The following is a 24,300-nucleotide window of genomic DNA, read 5'->3' as shown; positions in this document are numbered from 1 at the left end:
GATGCAGTTGTGAAAGACCAACTGACAAACCAGGAGTATAGGTATAACAATGGGAGTCAGGTCAGAAGCTGAAAGTCATGTTATGCTGCTATCGTTGGCACAAATGAGGCCACATCTGAGGTCTTGCAATGTGACCTAAATATTGAGAAAAACTCTACCATTTTAAGTGTTTGCAGATGTATTTCTGAAAAATATGATTTCTGGAGAGTAAACATGAGCAGTTGCAAATGCTCAGACATATTACTTGTGGCAGGAGAGCATATGCTAGGCCTAGAAGAGTGCTATAAATGTCCTGCCAGCTTTACCCACAAGCACTCACTTCAGAGTTCCCATCTGCATAATTGCAAACACAAGGAGCTTCCACTGAAACCCAATTCTGAAAAACCCTACCTCCATTAAAAAGGACAGTCAGGCTGAAAATAAGCTCAAATCAATCTTGATTTATTCTATAGACAGGCGGTCCGTCAAAAAAATATATTTTTAGAAATAGCCTTTCATCAGTAAGACAGATGACTAGCCATTGAACTACTTAAGTGACAGCAGGGCCTGTTTTTGTCATCAGGAAAACGAGCTTGATTACTACCTTTACCAAATCCTATCTAAATTATTCTGCCCATACTGTCACATGTTATGCTGCAGAGTGGGTAGAACTGGGAGTCTGGTTAACTGAAGTTCCAAATAGTATTACCAAAGGAAATCAAGCACATCTCTTGAAATTATTTACTTTTCTTTACAACCTACTTTTTCTGTTTGTAACTTTGGGGATTAGTAAGAGTAATATACCAGAAAATATTCTGTCCAAAAAATAACCACACATCTGAAAGGCTGGAGGCAATAGGAGTTCAGTTCACCTGTGCTCTCCATTCTAGACAGTTGCTCCTTAGATGTTGTCTCAAGATACATTCATTTCACAACCACATTATTTTTATTTGCTAAAGCAAAGAGGGATCATAAGATGACTATTTTTTAAATCATCAACTTAACGAATTAAGCCATGTGTAACACTAATGTGGCTGAATGAAAGAAATAACGACTGTCTGCATGTATGTTTGTGTGAGTAGCATATCCACACAACCCGCTGAGCTGTCCCAGGGCCACAGCTGCATGTGACTGGTTAATGATATAAAGTCATTCAGCTTTAGGTGTATCGTGCAAGGCTTGTCTTGTGCTTGAGCAGCCTATTTGGCTGTCCCAGGGATGGCACAGCACAGTTCAATCCCTCTCTTCCACACCTGTGCCCTGACTGTAAGGGTATCCCACCAGAGAAGTTCACACTGAATTCCACAGAAGGGGAGCCAAGAGAAGGCACTTACACTTTGTATTTCAAATACACATTGGGCCAACAACAGAAACAACATAAGCAGTAAGTTGCACAAGACATCACTCACAGCGCCCAAAATCCAGCTCACTTTCCAGCTTTCCAACAGGTGAAAGCCAATTACCCTCAACTTGAATAGAGGAACCCATAGATCTTACAGTTAAGAATACCTTTCATTTTCCACAACCCAAACGCACAATTTCACCCCAACATTTCTGCACTGAACTGCTCTGCTCTTTGCTCCTCCTCCAGGCCCTAAATAGATGGGAGCACTGTGTTTGTTTGCTTGGTGCTACATCAACAATAGAGGCAGCTGAGCAGGGATGACTCAGTGTCTTACATTCCCTAACATGACCTTTAGGCAATTTCAGGGTCAGCATGAAGACTTACTACTCTCCAGAACCTCCACTGATTATAAATGAAGCATACTAATTTACGCTGCTCTATTAGACTGTTTAAATTTTTGCAGTTATTTATATTTTGGAAGTCTCCCTCTATAGTATTTTGCGGTGATTTTAAAAGACTTCCTACTACTTTTAATGCCTTAAATCTACCACTTCATTCCCCTTTAAAGAAAAATTATGGGACTTTAGTGATGAGTTTACATTATTGTTTAAAATGTTATATTGTGAAGCATTTATATTAACTTCAAACCAAAATATATTTCATTATTAGTTACAGTTCATACTTAACAAATGCCATCACATTAGAAGGAGAGATGTTAAAGTATTAAATGTCAGAAATGCCCTTTCCCTTCCATTTCTTATATTAATTTTTTTAAAAATCACAATGATCAACTGACATTTCTTTTGTAAAAATGAAAAGAGAAAAACAAGTCTAGGGAAAATAACTGAACTCATTTTTATCTCTACACATTTGTTATGGTGTACCAACTTACAATATACCAAAATCCCTTCAGTTGTGTTTTATATTTAATTAACATTCACTTTCAGTCTTTCTTACATATGAAGACACCACAGATTGTAAAAGGTTAAAACACCACAGTTATTCGGGGCAGAAAAGAGGAAAAAAAAAAAAAAGCCAAGGGAGGAATTATGTGTGTTTTTCACTTAAGCCAGACAAGTGGGAAGAATGTCTCTTAGGCATAATTTCTCAGTATTTTGCAGTCTACTCAAAATGTTTTAGAAGGTTTTGGTAAATATATAAAAAAAATTAAATTAAAAACTGTCAGAATTTTTCAGCTGGAAGTGTTATTTCCAATTTCTTATTATCCAAACTTTCTATCAGATTTCAGCATCACATAACTCAGACTGGCTCCCATTACATTCAATACCACAAAATTTCTGACTGTACAAAGCTGTATCTCTTTATCTTACAATTCAAAATGTAATTCAGAATGTAATTCATCTGTAAGGCATTCATTTGTAAGGCAGGGCTCCACCAAGTGAGCTCTGTTTACTGCTCCTGGCCTGTAGAAGAAGTGCTGATGGTTTGAAGACAGCTGGCTGTCTCTCAGCACTCAGAGCTGCTCTCTTGGCTCATCTGCTTCAAGCAGTCTGCTGGCCTGGAAGAGCCAAACGAGGAAATAAGGAGGACAAAGCCCAGCTATCAGATATTAAGAGGAGGTAAAATGAACTGCCCAAATTCCGGGAGAGGAACAGTGTCTTTGCAAACAAGCAAAGCAAAAATGAAGCATCATGGTCCCCCAGCTAAGCAAGAAGAACAGAGATGCAGATAACAGGGTGTAAGATGATGCAAGGAAGTAAAAGGCCAGCAAAACTGAGCAAAGGAAAGGCAGTGGTACATAGTGAAAAAATAGACTTTGCAAGTATGATTAACAAGTACCTGAAAGAAGATACACCAGTAGCAGAAACAAGAGTCAAATCCATCCAGAATCTTTCCACAAGTAAGCAATTATTAATATTTAACTATATCACAACATCAATGGGACCGAAGTCAATAATAAGACAATTTTATACCATATATATATACATATATACATATCTCAGTATATACAACTGCAATATGGTGAAGAATCTTTTCTTTTAAAGCATCTTTGACTTTCAGGGTTTGTTTATTTCTTTTAATTACATAAAATTTAAAGATGAACAGCAGAAAATAAACAAGCACTTTCAAAAAAAGAATCAACCAATTCAAATCAATATAAATTAAACATGAAGTATAATAGCTATTAACACACACACAAAAAAAAGACAAAACACAACAAAGCTAACAAATCAGTACATAAGGATATGTCAGCAATCTAATCACCTACAGGCTCTCCTCGATGTCCTTCTAGGCCTGGAGATCCAGGCTGCCCAACTTCTCCCTTTAAAATAAAAAAAAGTTTTAAGAAAACAATCTTATTTGCATAATAAAATAATTATTTTAAATAGTAAATAATATTTTTTTATCTAAGTAAAATTTCAAACCCATACACATTGAGACTTCATCAAACAAATATCTCTTAGCAGTTTAAGACATAGCAAGAAGTGTCATCAATCCAATATACCCTCATGTTGTATCTGACAGCTATCAAACTGTTTGCAAAAAGGGATGAGAAAAAGTTTTCTTTTAGGTCAGAACAACAATTTCTGGTAGAAAAAAATGCAAAAAACACTAACATACAGATGCAGTCTAATTGTTAGTAAAAATAATAGTATGAAAAATTATTTCAAAGTACTTCAGAATACAGCAGTAGCACAAATGATCAAATATTTATCAACGTATGTATTGATACTAACATATTCTGAAAATTTGAATAATTCCAGGAATAAAAGCACATTAAAAAAGGCAAAGATATACATATAGATATAGATATAGATTAGATATAGATATAGATAGATACACACACACAAGTATAAAATAATCTGGCATTAATTAATTTAAAATTATAAAAGCTGGACTTGACGTAACAATGGGTAGCATCTGGGTTTGAAGCCATGTTTTTTCCACATTCTTTCCCAAAATTAATATCGAAAAAAAACAGGAAAGCTCCAATAGAAATTTCCTTCAAAGACAGCCTGTTACTGTTCTGAATTTGATTACAGACCCAGAATGAAGAAATGTTTTATAGCAAGCAGATGTTGAAGTCAGGCTAACAAAATGTTTGAATGAAAAATATGGCTTCTATTAACTATTATACTATAAAATTTTTAAAACCCAATGAGCCTGTCATATTTTTGGTACTACAGTAATAAGGAAAATAGTCCCGAAAATGTCTTCCATTTTAAATGTACACACATTTACACAACATACTGATTCTCTGTACGTTGCTTACAAGCATAAAACATATGAAAGTACTCTCCAAATTCATGCTTTAGCAACACAATTCTTCACTCTAAATTGCCACCAGTGACAGTTAAAACGTTATGTTAATGTTAACTGTGGCTATTACCTATCCATGTTATCAAATACCAGAGAACAAAAAAAATCTAATTTTTTTTCCAACATTCTGAAGTACCAGAGAAGGAATTTGTCCTCCAACTTAGCAATGGTATGTGTGTGTGTGTGCATATATATCTATATGTAAATATATATGTATATGTAATCACAAATCACAAATATATGTGTAAAATAAGAGAGGATTCATTTGAAATAAATTCTTGGAGGTAACCAAGCTCGTATCACAGATAACAGAAGTCTAGTCTGGAGAATTGATGGAGGATTGATCCAGCTGACCAGACACCAGGAGTTGAATTCCACTGCTCATTCTATGACATTTGGTCATATTTGAGATACCCAATGGTATCTTGTCTACTCCCACTCCAGAAAGGCACTGGCTGTCCATAAGACTTATGGCATACTTTTCAGCTCCCTGAGGATATTTTGGACATGAATGCATTTCAAATGTACCAAAGGCTTTTTATGTGCACAACTAAACTGAAACCTGTGAGTCTGAGCTGAACCATTCTCCAGACTCCACTGGCATTACTCTGGATCCACCCCACTGACAGCTGCTGCCAGGAAGGTTTTAGGTCTCTCACAGGTCTTGTGTCATATGTCCCTGCTGCAGCAGATGTCACAGACATGCTAGGTGCATCCCCAACTGCACTAGACAAGCATGGTCACAAAACAGAAAATCCACATCTCCAACTACAGCAATATGAACTCAGACAAATGCACTCAGAAGTACACTTGCATTTTTGGACACTGAAATAAAATTAATCTTGAGCAGCCCTACATAATTTCATTTTTATTTAAAAAAACCTTGTAGGAACAAAGCCGCTGTTGAAAAACCTTCTTTAGATCAATTCAATTGAGCATTTACACCACATATTATTAAAATCTTTTCCCTATGAACTTAAAACTAATACTACTGAAATCTATGTTTTCACAAATAAGAACAGTACAAACAACAGCTTGGCAAGCAAAACGTCCGGTGACCTCGCAGACTGCAACACATTATGGAAATACCAGATTCTGTTGCCTTCTTTACAGTAGACACACACTTAGTTGACTTGAAAAACTGTTCTACATTAAATACAAACAGCATTGCATAGTGAAGAGAATTAAAACATTTACAAAAACATTAATCCAATACTGAAGGTACTTTCCCCTAATTTTCCTGCAGCTCCTTTCAAAAGCAAATATGTTCTTCAGTGTACGCTTGTATATAAATCTCTTTAACAGAATCATAGGGTTAGAGAAACACAAAATGGTAACGGAGATAAAGTATAAACAATCTCTAGTGATCACTAATACACTCTTAACAAAAGCTTTACCTCTGCTCACAGAATAGTTGAAAACAATGAAGTCTGCTCATTGCTGCAGTAAACTCGCAGTAACAACATTATTTTGATTTCCAGTAATACTCCACAGGATAAACTCAGTATGTTTACACGATAAGCAATGCTACTGAAGACTTTTATCAAGATACTAATATACATTTCCACATACCTTGAAGCCAGGACTGCCCGGTAATCCATCTTTCCCATTTCTGCCAGGGTCTCCCTGTGGCAACATTTAACAGTAATCAGCAGGTAAATTAACAAGCAAAAGCTAATGACGAATTGTCTTCAGAAAACTTACAGATCGCCCAGGCACTCCGGGAAACCCTGTATCACCCTTCTCTCCTTTTGAACCCTGAGAAAAACAGCAAGGGGAAAATAAGTAGTGCTCAATGTTTATGCTGCAAATTCAATACATTTAACCAATAGTTCATGTATTTTATTTCTTATTTTGAAAAAATACAGAAGATCTGTTTCTTTCTTAACTCAGGCGGTTGTCAATTAATAACTACAATCGCATCACATAAACAAAAATATGCCTCAAAGTACAGAAATGCTAACACAGACCCTCTTTCAAATTCCTTAAAACTCTAGACTAAATACATGAAAAAAATACAAGGTCAGGTGAAAATATAGCTGTAACACTGGATGGCCAAACTATACTCTCTGCTTTATATAAATTACACACTAAAACATCTCTCTTCCCATCTGCTATCAGCCTCACTCCTTTCATGTGCTCTTCCCCTCTCTCTCCTAACTCCTCCTCCCTCTCTCTTGTTTGGTTATATGAACAACTGTATTAAAAAGCATAGACTTCTTTGCAATATAATTATTACATATGCCCTGTATATGGTGTGTTACCCCATAGACATATTTACAAAAAATACATGCATTTTGTGCTATGTGAAAATGAATTACACCAATCTACTAAAAGAATGAAAAAGTTCTCAAAATATCCAAATAAGCAGAGCATGAGTTTGACATTACTAAATGTAAATATATCCAGTAAAAGCAGTGAACATTTTTCTGAGCTCTAAATAAAGAATTACATTTTCTGTGAATATGCCCATTATAAAAAATATTAATTATATTGCCTGGGGTCCCCATGCCCAGGTTCCCAGTGGGAATGCATGGGCTCCATCACGGGAGGCCGGGGGCTGCCCCAGCCAGACACAGCCTGTTCCAGGCGGATCCAACCGCTCACCGCAGGGTGCAGCTGGGGAATGTGTTTAACAAGGGACAGAAACATGATACCAACAAAATAAGGAAAGAGGAGAAAAGTGACAGCTCTGCAGACACCACGAAGAGGGTGCTGGAGCAGAGGTTCCCCTGTAGCCTTTGGAGGGGGCCATGGTGGAACTGTGGTAGGCAAGGTGCAGCCCATGGAGAATCCATGCAAGACCAGGTTTGCCCTGAAGGCTTACAGCCCATGGGAAGGACCTGCACTGGAGCAGGGGAGGAGTGTGAGGAGGAGGAGGAGGAGCAGGGGAAGCTGCTAAAGACCACCCTACCTTGCTCCCCATTTCCTATCCCATGAAAGAGGGAAGTTGAGCCTGGGAAAAGGCAGGGTGGAGAAGGGGGTTTAGTTGTTTTAAACTTATTTTAGTTGTCAATAAATTAAATTAATTTTCTCCAAAAAGCCACTGTTTTGCTTGTGACAGTAACCGGCAGGTGATCTCTCTTATCTGGACCATCAAGCTTTTCCATCTTATTTTCTCCCTCGTACTGTTGAGAAGGCAGACTGAGAGAGGTGCTTGGGGGTTTGCACCAGGCAGCCAGTCTAGGTGATCCCATCAGAGATTCAAATAGCATTTTGCTTCAGTTTATGCTTATAAAGTCACTTGCCTTTTTTCCATATATTCCTGGCACTCCTTGATCTCCTTTAGGACCTCTTTCTCCCTAGATAAAATGTATGTGAGCAAGTTAATTTTTAAAAGAGGAGTAATTACATAAAGATATTTTTATATATAGAAAGTATAGATGTATAGGAGACACAAAGAAGGAAAAGAGCACTTTATCATTTTCGTGATAGAAAAAACATGCCTAAGACTTAAATGCAAATCCTGAATTTGCCCAGCTTTCCTAGAGGAGTAGACCAGAATGTCCACTCTGACAGTGATACAATCCACAGCTGGCAGGCTTAAGGCTTCTATTTCTATAGAAGGCACTTTGTGATTCTCATTGCTTCAATATAGGCAGGAACCTACGTGAAAATTATTCTGTCCTTGAAAATGGCTGGACTTTTCTGATGACCTTATTTGAAGAGCTAAAAACACAAATTTGGAAAAACTAAGGGGTAAATTCAGTTTAGTACTAACATAGATTAGCAAAAAATATGGGGAAAATTGTTTTGGGGAACACACACATGAACTAAACTCACTGTGATAGATCAGAACTGTTCTTCAAAATGCTGTCACTCAAGCAGAATGACAATATCATATAATTAAAAAAACCCATTATTTGTGATGAAGAATCTCTAAGTAGTAGTGAAATAAAATTAATATAAAATCCCATAGAGCAAAACAGAAATTAAATATGAGGTGGTTTCTACTGTTTGATATCTATGTAACGAAGTCCCATGGCATGTATCTTCCCTAAATATCACCTTCATATCTACTCATTTTGAGCAATTCATCAAATGCTCTGTAATAGTATTGTACTTGAGACTTGTTTACGCTTTAAATTAAACTACAGGACAAGCTGAAACAGGAATACTATAACAAGAAATATTTAATTTCAACCTTTGGTGCTGGCATCCCATGTAATCCAGGAAAACCAGGTAGTCCACTGTCACCCTGAAACAGCAAACGTATTTTAAATCCTTCCATCAAAACAGTGGTAATATACTACAACAACATTTATATTCTTGTGATCAACAAATAGTGGAAAGATGTAATATATCACTGTACCAACTTCATAATATTGGCATGATGACTGATAAGAGTTTTTTTATCTTTTAAAAAATTCATTACATAAAAGAAAAACCTTAATCCCTAAATTTTAGACTAAATTTAAGGTAATCTTTTAGTAAGTATTATGGAGGTTCAAAAGCAGCAATTTATGACCTTATGAAATTTCCTACTAGCTTACTCTGGATGAGTGAAGTATTAAAAAATAAGATATTAAGTACCCGCTCTAAAAAAGAAACTAAATTAAACCAAAAAAACCCAGATATAAAACAACTTCGGCAATTTGACAAATGAGTTCTCATTTCAGAGGAAGAAAGAATCCACTTAGGTAAAAGCAGCTGGCAATTGAAAAGACAAGGCAAAATACCAGTCCTTTTTATTGTTCTCAGAGGTGTCAGGTATCAGGAATTCCAAACTTTTTCTGTTGGTACTGAAGATATTTAACTGACAATTTGTCTGCAAGTTCCCTTGAGCAATAACAACAAAATCCTAGATGACAACTTGACACTACTTGACTTGAAACAATAAAACCATTCCTAGTTGCTTGGTTTAGTAGACCACTTCACTTAGGAAGCAGCTAATCACAGAATTAGTTTTGGACAATTAGAATGTTTTCTGTCTGTCAATACCTACTTTTATATTGAACAATGTATTTCAATTTGTTTAATATATTTCAATCAGATAGACGGAATAGTAAACTATGCTTAGAAAGTTATTTCATATAGTATTTCAAATTCTAAGACAAGTGTTAAACCAGGACAACATGTCTCAGTGCTGTTTATCAAAGCCATCATGCCTAAGCAAATTTGGAAAGGTCTGTCATATATTTGCAGTAGGCAGGAACATGACCACAGGAATGACAGCTTGTGGGTTAACACTATCACAGTATCTCTCAATAAATAATTACTAAAAGCAGACAGTGGAATGGAGTTCCAAAATCAGCAAAGGTTATAAAATTAACACTTCATATATCCATTGCTTCTTAATGAAAAAGAGTGGAGTCTTGATTTCTACTTTTTCTATTTTGTGGTTCAATTATTGGATAAATTAAAACATTTGGAAATGAAAAAAAATTTAAATTAGCTACTAGATAAACTTTACAAGTAATGGGATTAAATAAAGAGATGAAAATTCGGGCAGATTTTCCAGGAAAAAAATTCTAATGGCAAGACCTATTTTACAATGGAAATGTTCTCTAAAACAGTGGTGGAAGTCCTACTTCTTGGCACATTTTAAACAAGGCTAGACTGAGCAATAGGAAATATTCTATCTGTCACAACTCTGCACTTCAAGGCAACTAGAGTTTTTCATCAGCAGCACTTTAATTTCTACACATAGCCCAATACTGACTAATTGATTAGATCAACTTCTAAAATCAATTAGATTGAGATGAATAAAGCACAGAACACATAAGCAGTTTTTCAGCTCTAACCATGAATTTGAGAATTCTGCTGAACAGTCATGAATTTAAGGACCTGCTTATTGGGAACTTTAGAAAGAAATTCTACGATCTGTTGGGAAAACAAGTGCTTTTTCTACAGAAAGGGCTTTGACATTTTAATGAATCAAAATAATTGTCATCATAAGCAGCTTAAAACTTTTCTAAACACAGGGCAGAAATGTGAGAGAAGTCCATAGCCAATGGGCAGTTTATTCACTGTGTATACAGAAGATCCAGAATCAAATTTATCCTGACTACCAGAAAACAGTTACATATAAGCTTCCCCATCTGTCTGTACCTTCCCCAAGGTACTGGCTACACCTCAGCTAGAATTTTCCACAAGAAGTTTTGGGTTCAATTAGTCAGTGTTTTCTGATAAAAAGTGCCATCCAGGAATTCCTACCTAAGTCATCTGCATACTCACTTAATGAAAAATGGGTGAAAAAGAGTTAAAAAGAAACCACTGTGACAGATGTGTGTATTGTGCTCCCAGGTGCCCATACTTAGATATCCTTTCTAAGTATATGTTATTCAGTGAAATAAAGTTATTACTGGCAGTGCTAAAGCCTATATGAACTTTATTAAATAAAGAGGGACAGATTCAGAATTTAAACTTACGATTCTTAGTCCTTTCTTACTACCCTTTTAACAAACAATTCTCACAGAACACTCATGTGAAAATACTGATACTATTACCTGTACAACCAAAAATTATAAAAGGTAAAAGTTTTTTATCTATTATTCTTGTTTGCGTTCTTTTACCTTTGCCCCATCTTTTCCTGGTTCTCCCTTGATACCTGGCAAGCCACGAGGTCCCTAGATTGAGAAAGAAATGAACATGAGCACATACACTAATACAATCTGATACAGAAATAGACACAGAAATGTGACACAACATGGGCCAGAGACCAATGTGTCACCTGTCTGATTCCAGCATTTTGGTGACTGGACACAAGCAGAACTAATGTGTACCCAGCATGGATGAACATAGCACACTATCATAATCCACGACTGAGGAACACTGAAACAATTTTTTGTTCTAACCAAAGACCACCCCAGGAAAAAAAAGAATGTCACACAGCTGTACTAGCCTGTTCAAAATCACAACCTGACAACGTGTGAGCCCAGAGACGTCCCCTTCAGTAGCCCATCAGACAGCCTTCGCATATGCCACTTTGCAGGTTTTCTTTTGGTCCCAGCAGGCTCCCAGATATTTAATTCCACAAATGAGTAAATCCTTGACTATCATTCAGACTGCATCATGCCAGAAGTAAAATACAGCACAGGTCTCCAACTACTGTCTCAGTAAGGACTACTAAATTAGTACAACAAAGGAAAAGAATTCTCTCTCAGTCTGGGCTTTATGTGAAAACTCTTTTTGGACGTGTGAATCATGGGCAATCCATCACCATGACAAGACTTCAGATCACGGTTAGTGATCCACAGAAAAATTGAAGAAACTGCTGTTCGGCTTCTGGATCAGGATAAAAATGTCTAACCTGCAGCTGAGTCTGTCTTCTAGAGGCTTTACCTAGCACTGCTTACATCTGCAGTGTAATTATCAGCCTATCTACAAATCCCAAAGCCATGTGAATTTCAAAGCCATTCACCCAAGGATGGCCCCTGATTTCATGACACCCCTTGAGACCTCTTCGTTCCCCACACCTCAGCTCTCAATGACAAACGAGATGCTGAGAGAGACTTGGCAGGATTGGTCTCAGATATTCAAATTCTACAAATGAAATAGAAACTTACTTGAATCCCTGGAGTTCCTGGGATACCTGGAGTTCCTGCTGATCCCTGGTATCCCTAAGGAAAAGAATCAAGACTTGTGACTTTTCTAAAGAAATGTACACAAATTTCCAAACACCTATTAAAAAAAAATCCTCGTTTATTAGAGAACTTTTGTCACAACCCTATAATTTTAGGTCACAGATTTAAGCAACTGCTATCACAATCATACATTTGGGATTTAGATTTCAGCTTTCAAAAGCTTTCATATCTGCAGCTGAAGTTCTCAGCCTCCAGACTTTAGCTAAAACCAGTTATTTTAGAATTGTTACACAAAAGCATAACAAACATATTGCTTTATTTTCCACTGAAAAAAAAAATTAATCCACATATGTAGACTCATTTTTTTCTCTCTCTCTCTTAAGAAAAATAGCTGCAACATGCCAAGACTTTTAAAGGCTTCTATCCAGTTACAGAAGTAAGTTTTAACAAACAAGGTATGTTCTAATACATTATGCAGCTAGTTTTATAATATCTCTACATAATAAAAATTCCATTCTTGATACTAAGCACTTAGCTATGAACTTGAAGGTATATAACAGTCTATACAAATAAAAAAAAAATAATTTGAATGACTGGGACTACAAAAAGAAATACTTAATAATTCATGAGTTAAAAAGAGAATTCCAGGAATGCTTTACCAGAAATCAGCATTGGCAGAACAAGAGAACCTTTACCGAAATCAAAATATATGTCTATGTTTGGGCAGATTTGATTCAATTAGTACAGTAAAGATAGCCAGTTTTCATGCAAAATTAACAAGGGCTTTAAAGAATCCTTTAAGAGAGGGAAGTTGCTGAAGAATAAGAATTTTACATAGCTCATTTAAAAATATGTCCTTGCAGTGGAAAAATGAGCTTCCAAGAGGATTTTTTCAAGAAAACATATAAAACAAGAAGAGAAATTGTTCTATAATACTCTGAGGCTATTTGGTTTAGACATTTCACCGGGCAAACAAAACTAAATTTGATAAATCCCATTAAATGGGCTACCCAGTTTCAAATACCCAGAATTTGATCCTGATTTGAACTGAGAGAAGTAATAATCCTACTTCCAAATGGGTTTCAAGGTGATTTCCACACTGATAAAAAGGAGCTAATAGAACATTTTCAGAAAAAGGGAGGCCAATGGGTTTGTCTGATTCCTTCTTTAAATCAGTCAGAGCTTCCTAGGAATAATAAACAGAGCTAAAACTATTTGCTGGGTTAGATACAAGAGAGTCCTTGCTGTGCCCTCTTCCCAAAAGACATTTGAGCAGTTGCCCGATGAGCCAGCTGGTAATGTTTAATATAGAAGTAAACAGAATTCTAGGTCTCTGTCATACATGGATCCTTTATCAAGCATTTCACTTTTTGTGCTCAAGGCAGTTCTAGAAAAATCAGCTTTAACTGTGAATGGTATAGTATCCCCAAAGTGCTTATAGGCCTCCTGGGTAGCTGAAAAAATTCACCAAATCAAAAAATGCCTCTAAAAGTTTATCCATTTTTTTTCTTCTCCAAAAAGAAAAAAAAAGCTACAACTTTCTGCAGGATATAATTCTATACAAATAAAACTTTCTTTCATAATTTAGACCTCTGCAATGCAATTTCCCTTCTCTCTTTAACGGAGCAGGGGAAGAAGTAGAAGTGGACAATTTCCTGGCTGAACTGAATTTCAAAATCACAAGATGAATGGAGGACAGCAGAAGACTTCTCAGCTTATAAAACTGCATATTTAGCTCAGGGCTAAATATTGTATTGTGATTTCAATACAAATCAAACACATTGTCAATGGGTTCTTTTAATGGAAAGCTGGAAGAGAGAAGATTCAAAAGGAAATTCAGAGAAAGTCACAAAAATTAGAAACACTCTCTGGTACAAATAACATAGGAATTGTTTCGACAAGTTAAAAAACACCTTCTATAAAACAAAAAAAAACCAGAATTCATAAAAAAATTAGTATATATTTGTATCACTACTCCTTTTGCAGTATGGATCATCAATCTACATGCTAATGCCTACAAATCTTTTGCACTAAAGTCAGCTCAAATCCTCTTTCCCTAATCACAAAACCCTCAGTAGCAGTACCTGTATGACATACACACACATCTACAAGAGAAGCAGCGCAATAGCTGCAATTTTATGTAAAAGGGACAGAAGTGAAAATTCCCTTTTCAATTGATGTGTTCAGGACTGAAGGTTCTCCTTCAAACAGAGTGAACACACTAAATTTGCCATCAAAAATAATATTTTTATCTGAGCTTGGTCTTCTCTCAAGAACTTTTCAGAAGACACACAAATAGCATGAGAAGAATTATAGTTAACTCTGAATCTGATATTCAGTTTAGAATCCAGTTGCCTAAATATAGGCAGCTCCTGCAATTTGAGACTCCTACGACACCCACCAGTGCTGGAAAACAGTGGCACAAAATATTTGGGAGGGATTGTCTTGCAATGTGGGCAAGACAAAATAACTTACAGCACAAAAAGCCAATACCTTTTGTGATATACTACTTAAATACCTGTTGACTACTATGAGAATTTAGACGCCCTGTGTCTCTGTACCCATTTAAATACTAAATGTATGTGTCTTAAAGTGAATCCCACTTACTGTTTCATCAATGTCAGTCAGCATTGCTCTGCAGCACTTTATATTCTCATTTTTTATTTTACATCAGTTCATCTGAAATCAGGATTACACAAAATTTATCCCTCATTTTTACTGTTGCAAGAACAGTACTGATCATTTTCTAGTGTCTGAAAGTCCTTAAAAGGAAAGTGATAAACAGCAGGACATTGAGATTAGTTTTGTCCTGGATCGCTGGGTATTTGAAAAAAATCACAGATAAAATGAAACTCCGGAATTTAAAGAAAATGGCAATAATTTGATAATAATTCTAAGAAAAAAGACTGAACACACTTCTTAGGTCAAGGAACTTACATAATAGCCACAAAAAAATTAGCAATATTGTCATCACCCTTACTGGAAAAAGAAACTTAGTTTGCCTGTAAGGTAAAAAATTGAGCAAGAAGGACATATGATGGGAATTAATCCCAAGGATATCTGGGTGCAATAGCAGAGGAAACCTCAGAAGTATTTCTTCAATGCATTTGTACGCCTAAAGGACAAAAGTTCAGACAACATTCGTAGGCATATCCCATCTGATATGGAAAAAATAAAAAAAATTTTAAAAAAAATAAAAAAATAAAAAAAAATAAAAATAAAAATAAAAATAAAAATAAAAATAAAAATAAAAATAAAAATAAAAATAAAAATAAAAATAAAAATAAAAATAAAAATAGAGGATGTATGGATAAGACAATGAGAACTGCACTGCACACTCCTGTAAATGAAGAGCTTTTGGAGTCAATGAACAACATCAACAAAAAAAGCATGAACACAGTTCAACTTGGGAAAGACAAAGGGAGAAGTAAGCAAGCTCAATTTGGCTAAGAAGGAACCAGGGACCAACAGTATTGGTCTAGAGATATTCAAGGGCTGTAAACACTAAGTAAAAAGAACTATTTAGGGTGATGTATCTAAGCATAATGGAATTCAATTGCAAAAGGAAAATTTAACTTGGCATTAGGAAAACATCCTGAAAGGTCTGCAGACCTCTTGTGGTGGTTTCTTGCAGAAAATCTTCAAAGCACAACTATCTAAAGCATTACAAAACAAGTTTTCAAATTCTTTTCATAAAATACATTACATCTTAAAGAACAGAAATTGTTGTAACTATGCAGACATAGATCCATGTTTATTATTTCTGCATTTCTTTACACTTTCCTCCATTTGCTACTCCATCATCTGCCAAGGCCTTCAAAATTCAGAGCCCCTTACAGTACATTTTACCTAAACATGATATTCTCAAATAGCACAGAGGAAAAAAAGATCCATCAAGATCATTAAATAAAAGGTTGTAAATCCAGCTTTAAAAGTTCCCAAGCTTCAGGCTATTGGGAGATAGGATTATATACCAAGGGAGTCTAACTTCCTGCTCTGTTAACCGTTCCTGTTAACTGTTTAGATGTTCATCCTTATCCTCTGCCTCTGGCAGCTGCTGCAGGTAGCAATGTGGTCTTTTGTCTGAACTCTACAGCTGCCTCTGCAGCACAAGTCAGCATCAGGCATCGCTCTGATTCCAGACTTGTAGGTCTCAGGGAAGGCACTACGTGACTGTATCAGGACAGAGAAGAAAAATTTCCTCTAACAATGACAAGGCCACAGTATTACTGAGGAATATGTATTTTCCTGGAATTGAGAGCAGCATTTCATGGCTAAATTAGTAACTGTCTATGCAAGCTTTCTGAGAAAAGTAGCTGCAGAGTTTATAACAACTTAAATCCCAGGCAAGCCATCCAGCAGCACTGGGAATTTAATGTATTTGTGAAACTATTAACCATTTTTATTCCAAAAGAATTGTTGAAATAGCTCATCATTGCTATTATAGTAAGAGCATCATAAAATATTTGGCCTTCAGTTGGTCACCAAATATTAAAATCTAGGTAATACAGCTGTAATAGTGTTCTATAATTTTTTAATATATATATTGGAATGATCAGAAATTACTTATTATGTGAGGCTTTTGATACCTTATGAACTCTGTATCTGCTTGTATCAGTAAAATCAGTCTCACCAGATATTTTTTTTAAACTGCTTATTTTATCTCATTTCATATTTTATTTTCTAGTACATACCGTAAAGACAAGGCAAATAGTTTCAAACTTTCATGAGTGAAACTAGATGGAATACTCGAAAATTGTCCAGATTTTCCAGCTGCATGGTTCATAGTTCAAAATTGACAAATGGGTGGGTTTTTTAAATTTCTGTCAGCAGACTGATAAACTACCACCTCTATTAACCACAAGTGATCACTGCGTAGATTTGGATAATTTATTTTTCCCTTTAAATTGGGTTTTTCCCCAGTACATACAAAGCACCCTTTGAAATAAAAAATGGCTTTGTGACCACACAGTTAGGCTGCTGAGTGCTTCCAGGGCCAGCAATCACTCCAACTGCTTCTTTCTGATTAATAATGTTCATGAAAATGAGTTCCATTTGAGATTCATTTTTTTTATCCTTACACTTGTTTATCAGTGCTTTTCTCTTGACTAGACAGTTTAATAATTTCAGGTTCTAAGTTATATTTTTAACTGAAAAAAAATGCATTTTCATTACTTAAGCTTTTCACTTTCTGGCTTTTTTACAGTTCCTTGAATTGATCTTTTCTGTACGTATCAGAATATAAACAGAGGTGGCAATTTAAGGGAAAAAACAAAGATACTCTAAACAAAACAAATGAAAATAACATTTAAGAAATGACTGAAAATAAGTCACGGTTACGTTCACTTCCCCAAATATTAGAGTAAACATTTTTACTGGGTAACACCAGGTAAACAATTATGTTCCAGTAAGATTAAATATATTAATAGGAATTGTTTTAAATTTTTCTGGACTAAAACTAATATTAAATATTAGAACAATCCAGCCAGCCCACAAACAACAAAATAAATTTTATTAGATGTTTTACTTAAAATCAGTTTCATATAGTAATATGAATGCATGCCTAAAACCTTTCTCAGAGGAAGAAACATTTTGTTGACCAGTTATAGTGTTCCAAGAAAATTAATAACAGATCGGCAAACTGGAAGGACTTTAGAGAAGAACATAAAAATGTGTTTGGGAACAGAAAAGACTGACTTTGCAGGAAAAGCTTTTCATGCAAAAGCCATTTGATTAAACAAGACTGACTACACAACTACCTGTAAGCCTATGGTACTGTCTAAATTAAAAGCTTGTTTCTCAGAGTTCCCCAAGTCATAAAACTAAAAAGATTCAGATGACCAAAGTTTCCCAAGCAAAAAAAAAAAAATCACTGACAGCATAGAAAATGTGCTAGTCTTAATATCTAATACAAAAGTAAAACAGAAAGAAAAAGAGAGGAATCTGTTTTCCTGCACAGTGGACCTAAAGGATTTCTCACCATTTACAGCTAAAAGGTTGCCTGAAATGCACACAAAAATCTACTGTAAGGAAAAATAACATACTGGCCAAAGGTGCAGATGATCTAATTTGTTTGTAATTATGTCCTTACAAAGAACAAGTGCAAAAACTACAGCTGATATTTCAGAAACACTTGTCAGTTAATAAAGCTATAGGATTTAGCTGCAAGCTCTTCAAATAATGTAAGTTCTTCAGCAAAGTGAGACAATTTTTCCTGTAGTGGAGGTTTTTGGTTCTCATTCTGAGATACTCTGGTAATCTTTTTTATGTTCAGAGAATGCCCACCTATGCACCTTCTGAGTCACTCACAGAAAAAATAAGCCATTAACTGTCAAATTACAAAGTTACAGGAGGTCTACAGTATCAATTTATTTCTCCTTCATTATTGGTGCTGTTACAAATTACAGTGCTTATGGGAACATAAATAGCCTTAAAGTGAAAACCTGTTCATTAAAGCATGAAAGAGTTTGAAACAACATTAAAGTATGAAAGAGTAAGAAACAACAAATTGTTTCTAAAACAATACTGTTGTAGCTGACCAGATGCTTCAGAAATGAAGTTTTAATCTATTTGTTAAAAGAAAGAAGAGAAACCGACATTTTCCTTCCAATATCCAAGTCCATTTGGCCTTCATTAAAGTTTACATGTTATCTCTCTACTTTACAAAGTATCAGACTTAGCTGGATTAAAGGCAGCTCTGTTATGTTTATCGATACTGCAAATCTGTTTCGAGGAACCAGCTTGGTCAGACTGTGATGGACACCTCCCCCCATGCAAGTCTGTGTTCAGACAGTTTGTAAAACTTGTCTTTTTATAGGAGATCAAAAGTGCTCTTCATAAGCTTAAGCGCCACCAATTATCAATTGAAAAGTTATTCTGATTAAATACACTTCCCCATCTTAGAATACTTTAAAGCCTGTATTTTCACAATTGTTTAAAATCAAAATGCAGCACTTTAAAGGACTGATAGTTTCAATTCAGATTGTCCTCTCTAGCTGGTTCAAAAAAACCCTGAATTTAATAGCTATCAAAAGTTGTTTAAGAGCAAAAGTATAAACATTTTATATCACAGGGAAAATGAGAATATTTGCTTGTGGGACTGATGAAATCATCATATATGCACTGCTCATCTGCACCATCAGGGTTACCATGCTCAGATTTCAATATAACAAGTCCCATATTTTAAAACAGGGAAATTTTCAATTTTTAGAAAAGATTATATTTTTTGTTTTCAGCATCTATTTTCTTCCTGTTAAACTAACTCTGCTTACAAATGGAATCGCCAGAGTTAAATGAACCAGTTTGGAACAACAAAATATCTATATTTTTTAAATTTTACGTGTGTATCTACATATTTTGATGGACTATTTGAGGCAGCCTACAAAGAAGTTCTATGAACCAAGGAGCAAGCCCTTAAAAAACCAGATAGAATTTTAGGTGACCCAAAGTGCTTTTCTGAGCACTTTAAGTCCTTTAAGAGCAAATTCTTAAGGAGATTGGTGGCAACCTAACTGCTGTAAAGTAATGCAAACACCAACAGGAGCACTCATAGCCTGTTCTCTGCTTTACAACAGTAACCAATTCTAATATTTACAGTATTTTACCTTGAAACAAATATAATGTGATTGACATATTCATGCAACAGTAACACACAGATAAACGACATACAGAGTTTCAAAGAAATGAGAGAAAGTCATCTAAATTTCAAAAATCTGGTATCAGTGTTCCATATTTTTTCTCCTGTTAGTTTTTCATTTACAATATATGACTAAGTATTTAGTACTCACAGGCTTACCATCTGGACCAGGCAGACCAGGATAACCATGATTCCCAGGCTGCCCAGGGTCACCCTATTGAGAAGCAACATGTGAACACAAAAAATATATAAGCATTTTAAAATCATAAGAGTACTTTAAAATTAGCACAAAGCAACCTTAATCCTAACACATTTCACAAAACAGTCTCTACAAGTCCAAAGACCTATTACTGGGAACCAGTTCCTACAGTGAAAAAGAACTGATCTTAGGTGGGGAAATTCTCCTCAACTTCTCGCCAACTTCTTGTGAAGTACTTCGACAAGTGAGTCCACACTTGGTTACAGCACAAGTTTGACCCAGCAACTTAAAAGCTTTCTAGTCTTTTAGCACTTTAATGAACAGAAACACTTTTTATCAAATAGATGAAACAATCCTTAATAAAACTTCATTAATGAAGTAGTTCTTTCCTGAAGAGATCTCTCACTTGCTTAAGCCTAATTCTTAAGATAAAAGCACTAAAAATGTAAGAGCCAGGATTAAAACCTGCAAAATAATTAATTCCTCTCCACACACGAATTGCTGTCAAAAAAGATATTTTTTAGATTTCTTCTTAAAAGTCCTTTGCAATTATTTTGGTAACCACTGATACAATCAGATTAAAGTAAAAGAAAAGTTGGTTGCCAAGGCTCCATGTTTATGGTGAGAAAGCAGGAACTTAACATCCTGTTCAATATATCTTCCTAGAGCATTGATTTTATCTTTTTATTTTACTAATAGCTTTGATCTGAACTCAGCAAAATCTAGTAAGACTTGATCTCTAAACCACTTTACTTTTGCAGGGGTGTTGACCAGGTACTTATTTCTTCAGCCTGAACAATCAACAGACCTGTGGGTCAGTTACAATCACAGAATTGTTTTAAATAGGGAGGCCATTAGAAAAGAAACCCAGGAAACTAGCTTTCAATGTGATTGTGAAAAAACATTGTTTCACATACAAACCACAGAAGTGTGATCCTGAACTAAGTGGAAGAGAATAATGTCTTTTTTGAAAAGCATAACAGCTATCATTTGCTAAATTAGCAATACATCACCCAGAAATATTGTTGTCCAGATTAAGAATTCCAGATTTAGGATTTGAGCAAAAAAAATTTGCTTTCAAATATACTATTTAACTGTGAAATTTTGTGCTTTTTAACTTGAAAAGCTTAAAATATCAGTTACTTGTACTCTGAAATAGCTTTAATTCTATTTATTGTACTTCATTAATATCACCAAAACAAAAAAAAAGTTTAAATTCATCCAGTTCTAGAGTCCAGCATTCAAAAGTAATAAATACTATAACTGAAATGACCTATTCAACCATAAATTGCCTTCCTTTTTATTTTCTGCAGCTTTTTGTGTTAGGCACCATCTTGTCACCTGTATTATTCAATTATCCCCAAACAAATAATACAGTGCATTGTAGTTGAAAAATTGCACATAAGCAATAGGTATAGGTCATCTGAGTTCTGAAATTTCATATTCCTTCATGCTTTACAGGAAGTGGTTTTCAATCCGTTTAAAATGTACTTAATTCTCTCTCCCTCTTTTTTTCTCTAATATGGTAAAAAGAGAATAAAAAATGGCAAAAGAGCACAGAAATTCTATTACGTGAAACTACAACAATGATCTCTGTGTTGCAGATTTCAATTCCCTGAGCAGAAACCTTTACCACTGTATCAAGAAGCCCTTTGATTTGAGGTAGCTACAGCATACTGTAACCTCTTTTATGATGACAGCAGAGAAGGTTTTTGTTCATTTGCCAAATGAAAGACAAGTGATTTGGGGTTTTCTTGTCTGCACTTATAAATAATTCTGTAAACAATGCTTAGCACAGTAATTGAGAAAGGTACTAAAGCAAATACTGCCATACTGCCATGTAAGACTTCTGCAACTCAAGTCTAGTTCTCATTTTAGTTTTTCATTAACACAGAAAGGAGGTCATCAGCACAGCTTGTATGCAACTCTCCCAGTAAGCACCTAGTTCATTCTTTTACAAAGAAGGAAGAAACCCCCCTCTACATTAAAATACTTGTTAAAAAATAATTTCATCCTTGAACAATGAGCAGTGCAACATCATTTGCTGAAGAGTAGCAGGGAAACACAGGTCACATACACACAACAAGACAGAACAGAGACTTACTTTGGGGCCTGGAGGTCCTTGCTTTCCTGGAGGGCATATGCAGGGGGCAGGTGTAGAGCCTACATCACTGGGACCGTTCATGCACTACCAAGAGTGGAAACAGCCATCAGCACACATGCCAAAGGCCAAAGTCAGCCAAGAAACATACTGGAACACTAAGTGAGGCTGACTTTCCTTAGGCTGCCTTTCACTTAGGTCTTGGCATTCACTCCTTTGTTCAGCTGGAACTTCAGCTTACCTGAATATTGCCCTCCAACTACTTTTCATGCACGAAATCATTTTATCCAGAATAAAAATAAAAAACGTAAGTACCGATATGGGGCTGATACCTGTAACTTTTTTTTCCACAAATATTTTTATATTTCGGTAATTTTAAATTTTGCAACATAAAACACATTTCTCTTAGCTAATATATATTCATAATTTGAAGTGTGATCAACTCTCAAATATAATGATTTAATTAAAAAATGTGTAAAATTCTGTAATACATAATATGTACATAATGATCCCAACCATTGGCATGCTATCATGTGCAGCAAGCCTGAAAAGAAAATAAACCCTAAGTCTCCTACCTCCTAGGCATGTGTTCCAACTATGAAGGTACTTGAGGGGAGGCAGGACACAGCTGCTACCACTGACTCCTAGAGGTCACTAGTCCTGGTCCCAAGTGTGACCATCCTACAAAGATCATTAGGAGATCTCCAAACCATGCTCCCTGCAGTACTAAACACCAAACCTTGGCAAGATCACATAACCCTCTAGAATTTCTTTCTTTTTTGTGATACTTACTTCTCACCATTAAGCCCCAGATGAAACCTCAGTACTTTACTCAGGCAGGCAAGGGGAGAGCTACTAAATCAAATCTATTATAGGTACTTCTGTACTAAATGTTGAAGTTAGAGTCAGTGAATTCTTTTTCACCCATCAACGCTAACCTAGCAAGTTCTCAGACCTATGGAAATGCAAAAATCCAAGAATCCAAGCTAAAAAAAAAATTTTTTTAAAAAAAAAATTGTATTTATTATCTAACACTTTCCATAGCATTTTACTGGTATTTTCTAGAATAATGACATCTTTTAAGATGTTTCATGAATGGAATTCTTTTTCAGGGTCAAATGATTGATCAAAACACAAACCCATGTTTCCTTTGCAATGGTACAAATTGGGAGTTACAGGTAAGGTTAGGGAAGTTGTCTATTAAGCCTTCAGATAAGCTCCTGTTCAGGGAGCTCCCATTAGCACAATGCAGGTAACAGCTACCTGTCCATGCATATCCCCCATCCCCCTGCAAACAGCAGCAAATGAACTGAACTGGGGGAAAACATCAGACCATTCATTCTAATTAACATGTGCTTTTTCAGAAAAACTATTTTTAATTTGTCCACTGATTAGAGTTCAAGTAAGGGAAGTCCAGCACTCTTAAGCTTAGCAAATCTCTGTCCCCTTTTGAAAACAAAGTGTGTATTACCTATAATATTAAGAAGCTTATAAAAAGTCAAATACTACCTTAAACTGAGTTTGAGTAGTTTAGGATCGAGCCTACCTCTCCATTCTGAAACAAGAAGAAACACAGTTTAAGAGTACAATAATATTTCTAAAAAGAAAATCCATTCATATGGAAACACTATCAAAACCAATCATAACTTTTGAGCTGTAACTGTCAAGAAACTGTAATTCAAATTTTTAGACTTTCTGAGACTTATGTGCAGCTGCTATCAATGCATATGAAATTAATTTAGTTAACTGTGTTTAAGGGTCCGTCAATGGTAGTTATCAGTAGTCTTTTTTAAAAGATAATGACAGAATTAATATTAAACCATGTCAGTATTTACACACTGAATGTTTAGATTTGGGTCAAACCTTTTACCAGAAGTAACCTCTCATCAAAAATATCCTCTGCTTGTTCATTCATGTCAGAGGATGTACCAAAATATTCCTGAAATCTCTGCTCTCTGCCTGAATCCAGCATCTGGGAAAACACAGAGCAGCACAGAGGCAAGGCAGGCTTTTTCTCGCTTTCCTGTGACGACATTAGACTCTGCTATCAATTGATTTTTATTCCAGTATCTGCAACACCACAGACCAATCCAACCCCAAATACTTCAGCAGAGTAACCATGAAATTATCTGTCTTAATATTAGTGGCCACCATTGGCCACACCATCCACAGGAGTATTCTAATGCACATAGTCACTGCAGATTTCATACACTGTGGACACAGAGAGCTTCC

General features: G+C 35.5%; 1 protein-coding gene across 3 annotated transcripts in view; it reads right to left on the bottom strand.

The window, feature by feature from the left end:
- The window catches only part of LOC136287233 (collagen alpha-1(XXI) chain-like), a 54,918-nt gene extending 32,761 nt beyond the window's left edge, over positions 1-22,157 (bottom strand). For all 3 annotated transcript variants that reach the window (XM_066179762.1, XM_066179764.1, XM_066179763.1), the window contains exons 1-9: positions 22,072-22,157; positions 19,928-19,982; positions 12,115-12,168; positions 11,122-11,175; positions 8,751-8,804; positions 7,855-7,908; positions 6,311-6,364; positions 6,179-6,232; positions 3,555-3,608 (exon numbers count right to left, since the gene is read on the bottom strand). In XM_066179762.1, the coding sequence (XP_066035859.1) occupies positions 3,555-3,608; positions 6,179-6,232; positions 6,311-6,364; positions 7,855-7,908; positions 8,751-8,804; positions 11,122-11,175; positions 12,115-12,168; positions 19,928-19,957 (408 nt within the window). In that variant the 5' untranslated portion in view covers positions 19,958-19,982; positions 22,072-22,157. The remainder of the gene's footprint in view (positions 1-3,554; positions 3,609-6,178; positions 6,233-6,310; positions 6,365-7,854; positions 7,909-8,750; positions 8,805-11,121; positions 11,176-12,114; positions 12,169-19,927; positions 19,983-22,071) is intronic.
- Between the last annotated feature and the right edge of the window lie 2,143 nt (positions 22,158-24,300).

The sequence above is a fragment of the Chamaea fasciata genome, unplaced genomic scaffold, assembly GCF_029207755.1.
Source record: "Chamaea fasciata isolate MVZ Bird 193981 ecotype frontalis unplaced genomic scaffold, bChaFas1.0.hap1 SCAF_3, whole genome shotgun sequence".
Lineage (NCBI taxonomy): Eukaryota > Metazoa > Chordata > Aves > Passeriformes > Sylviidae > Chamaea > Chamaea fasciata.
This window is presented reverse-complemented; position numbering and strand designations above follow the sequence as displayed.